Source organism: Telmatherina bonti (genome assembly GCF_933228915.1).
Source record: "Telmatherina bonti genome assembly, chromosome: 12".
Lineage (NCBI taxonomy): Eukaryota > Metazoa > Chordata > Actinopteri > Atheriniformes > Telmatherinidae > Telmatherina > Telmatherina bonti.
Genome location: NC_136610.1, coordinates 17,797,078 through 17,807,522, shown reverse-complemented (window position 1 = coordinate 17,807,522; position 10,445 = coordinate 17,797,078). Strand labels below are relative to the sequence as shown.

The 10,445-nt window shown below is 37.0% G+C and overlaps 1 protein-coding gene across 1 annotated transcript in view; it reads left to right on the top strand.

Annotated features, from left to right (window-relative positions):
* Positions 1-4,566: 4,566 nt before the first annotated feature.
* fgfrl1a (fibroblast growth factor receptor like 1a) overlaps positions 4,567-10,445 on the top strand; it is a 79,995-nt gene continuing 74,116 nt past the window's right edge. Inside the window, exons 1-2 of the mRNA XM_079250421.1 lie at positions 4,567-5,057; positions 6,022-6,111. Coding sequence (XP_079106547.1) covers positions 6,051-6,111 — 61 coding nt within the window. The 5' untranslated portion in view covers positions 4,567-5,057; positions 6,022-6,050. The remainder of the gene's footprint in view (positions 5,058-6,021; positions 6,112-10,445) is intronic.

Genomic DNA, 10,445 nt, shown 5'->3' with positions numbered 1-10,445 from the left:
AACGCTTGTATTTGCAGGTTACTTCCTGCTGAACTACAGAATAATAAAACATACTTACATACAGTTTGATAGAAAACTCTTAAACAATCTGTCTTCATATCTTCTTGCAGGGAATAACTTTTAAAGAGATAAAATGAAGTTTTTCTGCAACCAAAAGTGGATGCATAGTCATCATTAGCAATGTGCCACAACAATATAAGGATATTGTTTTGTCAGGTTTTTGATGTCAAGATTTGCTCCATAAAATCTGTCATTATACATTTTGTGAAACACAGCAGCCAAACAAGAACTAGAAATGCTTTATTCTATAAGCCCTTAATACTTCTACTTTGTCAAAAAACACAAAGTACATGACTGATTAAATCAACATCCTGTTTTTTTTTTTACATAAAAAAAACACCATCCAACAAAACATTTCATACCTGAACATGACTGATTGTCAGCTGATCTAACAGAGGTGTTTCACTGATAGCTGGTGCAAGCAGGAATATAATCTGTTGATGTTCTGCATGTGCTGCATGATGATTCTTTTCTGAAATGAACTTGCAACAACAACCAAGGTTGGCTTGGCCACATGTCTGCTGGAAGAAAGAGCTGGAAGCAACATGAAGTACAGCAGAGGTAGGCAATACAGGAAGTACTCTGTGTCAACAGGGAACTTTACGGCTAAGCAGAGCAGAATTAGATGTGGAGTTCTCCATGGTTCCATCCTGAGTCCTCCTCTGTTTCACATCTACATGCTTCCACTGTCAAAAAGAACAACAAAATGAGCCACCATAACTGTACAGACAACAGGCAAATTTATGTTGCAATGTCACCAGTAGGCTGAGGTACTGTACATGCTCTTGGTAAATGTATAGAGGAGATCACTGACCAGATGTGCCTAAATTTAAACAGTTACACAACAACAAATCTAAGATGATTGTCTTTGCAGCCAAAGAGAAACGATTACAGGTCACCACATGGATTTATTCTATACACCTGAAAATACCAACCAGGCCTGAAATCCAGGTATGGCCATACACTCAGACCTAAATTGTGAAAAACACATTAATTGAATTATGAACTCAGCTTATTATCACTCTGACAATATATCAAAGGTAAAAAAATCTGACATCACAGCAGGAGCAAGAAAAACTAGTCCACAGTTTAATCTTTAGTCAGCTTGATTATTGTAACAGTGTCTGTACAGGGCTACCTAAAATAATATCAATAAGCCAACGGCCTTGCTGAGGCCAAAGAAGTACGCCACATAAGTCCAGCTCTGAGGTCTTTACACCGGCTGCATGTTTATCTGAGTTCTGTTGCTGGAATTATAAAGCTCGGAATGGTTTAGGAGCAATGTACATGGTTAGGACATCTTGACCCAATATGAACTTACACCAGGCTCCTCAGGTCATTTACTCTGGTCTTTAATCAATTTCCAGGGTCACAGTCAGACATGGAGAAGCTGCATTCAGCTTCTATGAAGAAATGCAATATCTAAATGAATACATTAACTTGAATTGAAGCAAATTTACTACATATAATTGACTGAATATACTCTTTGCATTAAGTATGTCACATTTAAAATGTTCATTAAAATTCTATTTAATAATTTTAATTTACCTAGAAACTTTGCCCAATGATGTCCTGGTTTTTCCCAAATAATTAGTAGAAAAGAAAAATGACCAAAACACATAGATCATGCAAATTCATTCAATTTTAGCATCCCACTCTAGTTATCAGAAAGGATGAATATTGATAAATTGGATTGATACCAACCCGAACTCAACAACACTAGTTTCCATTGAATTCAAGATTAAGCGTCATGTATTTTGCGCCTGATTCTCAGAGTTAGAGACAAACATTGCTGTTAATGAATACTTGGGTATGCAGCAGTAAATAAATCGATGGGCATCTTGACATGAACACACACACACACATGCACACACACTTTGTGATACAAAAGTATTTCCAACTTATTCTTCACAGTACATGGATTTCAAAAGTAGGCTTTAGGAAGAAATACAGTTCATTTAACAAAAGCTGTATGACAAATAAAAAGAAGAGTGTAATTGTCTTTTCTGAAACATCAGATCAGAGAAGTAAGTGTGGGAACCAGAATTCTGGGGGCTCAAATGTTGACTTTACACTCAAAAATTTGGTTTTAAGGTTAGATGTTAAATTATGTCAGTGGAAGTTAACCATAAATTATACAACAGCTGTATAGAAAATGTGTGCTGCAGTGTCTCTTTGTATAATCCTCTGCTGCCATCTAGTGTTAAAAAATGTGAAAGTGTGGATTAAATTCAATCAACTCCACTGGTTGTCGTATTGTTCTTGTTTTTGTCATATAAACATGTACACATATGTATCCAGGATGCCCAGTGATGGACTGATGACCTGTCCAGGGTGTACCCTGCCTCTCGCCCGATGATTGCTAGGATGGGCTCTAGCTTCTCTATGACCCTGAATTGGACAAAACGGTTTAAAAAGTAAAAAAATGAATGAATGAATCCAGGACTGAGATTTAAATGCAAAAACAGCTTGGTGAGTAATCATATATGCTTTAAAAGAATATTTAAGAATGCATCATCAAGTCACATCTTTGAGCTGTTCAGCTGTTTCAGAGTGTATTTGTTTGGCCTACTCTCTCATGGCCAGCTCGCTTCTATGTGCTGATAAAAAAAAAAATCTTCACTGGTTTTCTGTAACATAAGTCGTTTACCAGACAGAGAGCTTAGAAATGAGCACTTTTTTTGTTGCTTCGGAGTCATTTGTTCTTAACCATTTTCTCTCTGTAAAGTGTTACCAGAAATGAAATGTGGGAAAGATACAATGCAATATTCACAAAAGAAGAAAAAATAAAGTCCAGAAAAGTTTTTAACCACAGAATGTTTCATGAAAGTATTTGGCATGAACCAGTTCACATACCAGTCCCCTCTAAGAAACTGCTTCAAGTTTATTAATTCCTTTTAAAACACTAGTTTCTGTATTTATTTTTCTTTAGTTTGCTTGTTTTTTTAACAATTGTTAAAAATGCAAAAGCATCTGGATTGATTTAAAGTGTTTTTTTAAATACTAGGAGGAAATGGTTTATTTATTTATTTTAATTGTATTCTGTACATTATATGTCATGTATGTTGCAGCAAGAGACTGTGGCTCTTGAGGACTGGAGTTGGCCACCCCACTGTGAGGCAAGGGAATTAACTCAAGTAATAAGTGATCAGTGTTCAGAGTAATCATATTGAAACTTACTCTAAAATTGTATACTATGTTAGTATGTTATGGTTCAGCAAAAACTTTAACATGGCTTTCATGTTTTAGGTAACTCTGTCCAATATGACAGAAATTTTCGACAGATTGCCTCATTGTTAAATGTGCTTCATGGTGGCGTAGTGGTTAGCACTGTGGCTTCACAGCAAAAAGGTTGTTGGTTTGATCCTCAAGACATTTCAATAGAGGCTTTCTGTGTGAAGGTGGCATGTTCTTCACATATGCATGGGTTCTCTCTGTCTCCCTCTCACCATCCAAAAACACATGTCTTTATGAGGTTAATTAATCACTTCTCAGATGCAAGTTGTTTTGGATAAAAGTGTGTGCCAAATGACAATAGAATAAAACTGTAGAACAGCTGTAACACAACAGATGTCTCATTCATGAAAAATAAAATTAGTCTAGTACAGGGGTGCCACACTCTTCTGCTTGACAGCCACGGCCCTGCAAGTGCTGGGAGGGTCCCTGCTGCGACACACCTGATACACATCAGGCTTAGATAGCAGACTTTTGCAGAGCTACTATTTATTTATTCATTAACTTTATTTTGTTATAGCATTGTGAAATTTGACTAATCATTTTAGTGTAAGAGTAAAAGGGATCAGCTGACATCAGTAAACATAATATTGACCTGATAATAAGGATAATATCAACTGTGAGGCAAAACTCTGCAGGGCTCACTCACTGTATGACGATCTTTGACAACACCTTGATACTGTAGATTTATTTGGTTATTATTTGTTAATAAATTATCAGGAAGGTTTATATTTATGATATTAAAAAACGTCTGCATTGGGCTTTTTTTCCCCCAAGAGAAGTCTGTGTAATGAATTACAACTGCCACAAGATGGCAGTAGAAGCCATATTAATTGATACGTGCTGTGGCGGAACCAACGGGTGCAGAATAGAATAGAATAGAATAGAATACTTGATTAATCCAAAAGGAACAGTGAAATTAAGAAAATAAAATGCAAAAGCTGCTTTCAAAAATACTAATTAAAATAGACAAATTCTTTATTCTTTACGAGAAGCTTACCTAAAGGCTTGTAGTGTCCAAAAGATCTCGAGGTGCACCTTAGCAGTATCTTGTAAATGATTAGAGACGATCAGCGGACTTCACCCTCCATCTCATCACCCAAACCTATGACCAAGACCGCTCCAAATTTGTCCTACACCTTCCACCCCTGTGATTGGTCCGAGCTCTGATTGGCTTGTGTTCTGATTGGCTGAAAGTTATAGGCTGGGATAGTCTATCGACGCAGTTTTGTTTTCTCGCCTGCGGCAGAAGTACAGACGGCGAACCGCTGCTGGAGGCAATTTTGGATGTATTATTCAGGTTATTAATACTTTAAGTACTTATGCATATTGTTAGATAAAGTAGTGAGCATGTAAATAAGGCTTCTTTATATTTTTATTTTTAGCGCTGTTCTGTTCCCGGTCCTCTTACTGCTCCCATTCGAGCGGTTTACATGCTGACTGTCATTCAGAAATACCACAGTTACACCGAGCTTTCACGTGTTTGACCGAGCTGGGTTATTTTTCTGCTTTCACATTGATACTTTTGCGCATAGCCTACTCCTAGTATTTTTTTTCTTCATACAGTTCATTCACTTGAAGTTGGCGTTGTTGTAAAAGACCTTGTTTTGTTTTTGTTTGTTTTTTTTGTAAATATCTCGGGTTAAACTGATCCTTAAATATCGACGAAAGGAGCGTCTTTTTCGGGAATAACGGCACGGTATACGTACCTCTTACCAGAGAATTAACAAACTGAGGATTTTCCACTTCAGCTGTCTAATAAAGTAAGTCCATATTTACTGTAATAGTCTCACAATGCTTATGTATGTATACTGATTTATATGGGGATTACTGTAAATGTGTCTTTATTTAATTTTCATTTATAGTTTATTTAAGTGTTATTAAGTTTGAAAGTGTTAGTGTATTTATTATTCAACATGCTGACATGCCGTAAAAAATCGTGTTGTGAATGTAGTTACAACCTTTCACAGCAGAATCCCTCTAAACAATCTTTATAATATTTGCACCACAAAAACAAGTTGCAAGCTTTTAACAACAAAGTTTTAATCTTTCATTTTAGTTTCAGACCCTCTTCAAGTGCTGTTTAGTGAACTAAATGTGTTCATTTTGAACTCAGTACTCAATATAATGTGCTATTTTGATTGTCACTCTCTGCCGCATCAGTTATTCTTAAAGCGTTGTTGAGACGCTGAGGATGACAGACACCGCACAAAGATACAGCATGTGAGGTACTGAAATAAGATCTCATAAGGTTTGGCGAAGAATTTATATGGCAGAAAGATTAAAACCACTGAAAGGAGAGACATATGGACAGGTGGATAAAATAAATCTACAGGGAAAAGTAGTTTGACTTCCATAAAATTTTTAGATAGATTTATATCTGTGTCTGGTCAGTGATGAAAGCCTCACTTTGTTCTGACTGCCACGGGCTGCATTTAGAAAACCATTTAGAATGCAATACCGCAAAAAGAAGAGATTAGGATCAAACTTTTGGAAGCGAGTGCTGCATCCTCTCACCACCTGTGTTCTACCTTTTGAAATGTGATGTTTTTATTCAAACATCTTGTACGTTTGCCCTGTTATGTTAAAAAAAAAAAAAAAAAAGCAAGACAGGTGCTGATCAGAGGTTCTTTCTTTTTTGTTGTTTTGTTTGGAAGAGAAATAAGAGATGTAATCCAAAAACAGTTACTTGCCATCACTTACCGCTTTATTTGATTTTTCTCTCAGGTTAAAGCAATCTTCCTTGTTCAAAGAAAATGGAGTTTCTCTGGATCTTCCTTCTGTTGGAGATGGGCCTGATGTCTACAGCTGCTAGGGGTGAGTAACAGAAGCAGTGATTTTGGCAGGCAAGTGGTGAAAAATATCAGCAGCAAGATAAACAACTTAAGTTGATGTCACAGCCCAACAGGGATATCTCATGAATTTGTACTGTAAAATTATTGATATTCTGTGCTATTTTATGGCTTTCCACTTCATGAATGATCTGGACATGGTCTGGTTTCCTAGATCCAGGCAGTCTTCCTGCTCACCTTGCTTATACTGCTCTGCTGGCAGTAGAGTAAAATTTCAACTCCAAAAATTGAACAGTACATTCCCGCAGGAAGGTCAACTTTGCACACCACTGTGTTTTTTTGTTTTGTTTTTTTTTTGCTTTTCACTAAACATAAACATAATAAAGAAACACAGCAGCCGCTACACAAACGTTAGATAGATGAGAACTGTCATCTGCCTGCAGGCAGTTGTAGAGTTGGTGCCTGTTCCTTAGATCGCACTGGTGATGTGTTTTCGGAGGGAACAAAGCTGCATTCAGCCGGGCAAGGCAGAGCCAGTGTGCAGACACGGGGCAGAAAGTAAACACAAGGCCATAGACCGCAAAGAGATGAGATTAGATTAGCCTATTAGGGATGTTTGCTGTACAATGCCACAGCATTTCCTCCCCCTCACAGCCTGCAGTGTGTCAATGAAACCAGGGCAGGCAGTGGGAACAGAAGGCAGGAGTTAGGGAAGAAGATGGAAATAAAGGAAAGAGAGAGTGAAAGAAAGAAAAAGGGAGGACTTTAGGAAACTGGTAAATGAAATGAAGAATGAATAATGAATAGACAGAAGGGAATTGGGAAAAAGAGGAAAAGAAACCATTGAGCAAGTTAGGGGGAAAAAATAGACACGAGAAGGAAACAAATTACAGAAGTTGGTTTCAGAAAAAGGGCAGGTGTGCATGAGGAGGACACATGAAATAAGAGGTTATTGTGTAGCCAGCAGGAACTCAAGCTCAGTCTTTCTTTAGACTGTATAAACTTAAGTTATCTGACATATAGAGCTGAAGCTCATATGAAATGCAGTTGCGCAAACTATATGCTTGTAACCCCCAGTTTAAAGAAGTGTTGTTTTGTTTATTTGGTTGTTAAATGCCTGTACATTACAGAGATGAAAATGAAGCTGGGATTTGTTCAACTTCTGTGCTGAGGTTCATAGTCTTGTAATTGTGAATTTGTTGTTTCAGACTTGCCCTTTTGTGTAAGCTTTCCAATCTGCTTTGCTTTCTATAGATTAAATCATTATTTCAGTAACGGTCATATGCGTTTGCAGGCAGGGTCAAGTAAAATTTCAACAGCCCAACTTTCTTTCACATGTCATTGTAGATATTAGCTGCATTCCCATTACCATAGAAATGAAGAACCCCCTAATTATTTCTAAAATGTTTTCACCTCAAATGAGGTGGATTTTCAGATGTTTTGATAAAGAAGTGTACCACAAAAGTGTAATTGAAACACTTTTATGCATCCCTGGATGTGATTATGGAGGTCATGTGACCTGTTACTTTTCAGTAAACATGGCGCGGTATGGAGCAAACGACAGTGAAATGCAGAGTTTTAAAATGAATTAAAAAGGGAAATGAGAGAGAAGAGCTTTGAAAAATCATGGCAAATTGCAATTGTCGTTTGTCAAAATTGTAGAAATATTGCTTTTATTTAACAACAAACACATGGAAAAAGAGCTAGCATCTTCCCCCGACTTCACCTATCCATGTAGGCTACCAGAGCATTGACCACAACAATCCAAACCAATTAAAGTGGTTTGACTCCAAAAATATAATTTTAAAAAGTCCCATTGAATTTACTCTAATTCTCTGGGAATAGTTTGTTTCTTGACTTTTCCACATTAACAAGAGCCTTGTTGGAATGGTGGGACATTTAGCTGTACTGGAGGCTGCAGAATGGCTCCAGTCAAGGTCTACTTTTACATCTGACCAGCTTTATGAATGAAAAAGTAACAACTGAAGAATATTTGTTGCAGAATAAAACATTTCATTTTCAGTACCCTTTTACAAGACATTCAGTCTTGCAAGCAGTAATTCTTGTATTTATTAACTGATTGCTTACAGCGTTGTTGAGTAAATAAAAATTGCATACTGCAATTGTTGAACCTTGAACACAGCTATATATTGTCAAAGAGGCTTTGTAAAGTTAGCTTCCTGACAGAGATGCATTTTATTAAACTCTGACATCTCAGACAGAAATCCTTAAATTGGCAACGGCAAGAACTTGCAAACAAAAAAAGACCAAACTGTTTGACGTTTTCAGTTAAGCAATAAGAACTAACCTCTGAGGGTTTTATCAGAAAAATAAACAACCTGGATGATCTCAGACTATTTCTCATCAGTTGCATTCTGCAGGATGTGGTGTTATTCCATATCTTTTTCTACTGTTGTAACTTTTTGGCTTATCCCCTGGTAGGTAGTAGTTGTTAACAAACCTACCTGCAGGTTAGTAAAGTCCCTAAAACTACATTGGCCTGACTCTCATCACTGAATAAAGAAAAAAAAGATAATAATATAAACATATCACTGTAATAACATAAGAGAAGGTCATGATTACAACTTCTTGTATGTAATCTGAGTGATGACTTGACAAAGTTAATCATAACGATAATAAAGCAACTTATTTTCACTGGCGGGTTTGTTGTATTTTCTAATACGCTCCAAAAATGACATAGAAATATATTTTTATTTGTGACTCCAGAGATAAGGTAGATTATATGCACACTAGAGCTATGTTACTCCAGGCAACTGTATGAACAAAGAGCAATTATAAGCCAAATATCACAGGGCACAAAGGCCCAGTTAAAACTGAAAACTTGGACTCCTTTGTTTGGGTAGTTTCCCGCAGGCAAGATACAGTTACAGTAAATGTAAGCAACTGTAAAAATCCTCAATGGTACCTTATATCTGCTCTTAAATGACCTCATGGCAAACAAATCGAAATGGTATAAATGTTTAAAAGCCAACAGAAAGTTTTAATAAGTATTACCCCAAATGACTTCTCACTGTACTTAGTCGTGGTTGATGGGAGGTCAGTTTCAGATGGCATAAAGCTGTTTTCTGCTGACCATCCATAGACGAATGAAAGCTGGTCCACTGAAATAGTTGAGGGCTTTGCAGAAGGAGGGAGATGAAGAAATAAATAAGGAAATCACAACAAGAGCTGACGAGTGGATGAGAGATACGGGGTTGAACAGATAAGTCTGTGGACAGATAGGAGTGAATGTTCCATCTTAATCGCTTTCTCACACCAGATGTATAGTAGACTAACAAAAACTGTGCTCCAGAGGCTTACACAACTGCACTGTGTGAACCAGTGTCTGAGCCTCTGTGTGCATGTGTGTGCGTACCTGAGCATGAGACTGAACAGCTGAGAGATTAGCAGTCTCCCCTGTTAGCTGAGCAGCACTGAGCTTGAATGCAGGGGTCAAAAGCAGTGCACTGACAACTACCTGGACACAGATTAAAAAAATGTATATTATACTAAAACAACTTTTATATCGCTAAAAGAAAAGCTTCGTTTTTAGACATGCTTATTTTGCTTTTGAGAAAGTTGACAGTCATGTTTTTCAAAATATGACTCACAAAGACAAGAAAGATAACCTGTTTATTGAAGACATTTATAGGCAAAATCAGTGAAATCCTGGAAACCTTGGATGCAGTAATCCTGTCAATCAGTACTTGCTGAGTTTCTTTAAATATAGTTAAATTAAGTGGAAAATATTAACTTTTATGTTAACCTGTAGTTAAATTTCCCTTACATGATGTTGTAAATTTACCAAGAATCATTCTGATATTAAAAAGTAAAAATGAGCACGGAACCTTGTTAAATTTCTCCCTCACTGAATGATTTTCTAGCGTCTCGTGAAGTCAGACTGAATCTTTCGGTAGGGCTACTACGGAGTAGCTAAAACGGTCATAAGAGCCTGAAGAAAAGCAACTTTTATTGTTTCTTGAAGACTTTTTAACTTTTGTCAAAAAGACTTGTTCAGTTCGAAACATTTGATCTGAGTCACAAGAAGACCAGTTGCCTTTTTTCAAGCTTTTAGAATTACCATGACCTGGATGAAGGAAAATCCACAATTGCAATAGCAGAAGTTACTTGACCGAGGCCATAAGTCATAATGGTCTCTGTGATAGATTTGTTTGGCGGTCACATCAAAAGTAGCAGAATTAGCATGTCCATCTATATATCAGGTTTCAAATCACTTTCAATCATAGCTGGACTTGATAAAAACGTGACTACTGCAAAGAGTTTGGCCCAAGGGAAACTTTTCACATCCATTCCCGCTGCAAACAAAAAGCAGATGTTAGTGGCCGTTGGTTGGCTTTT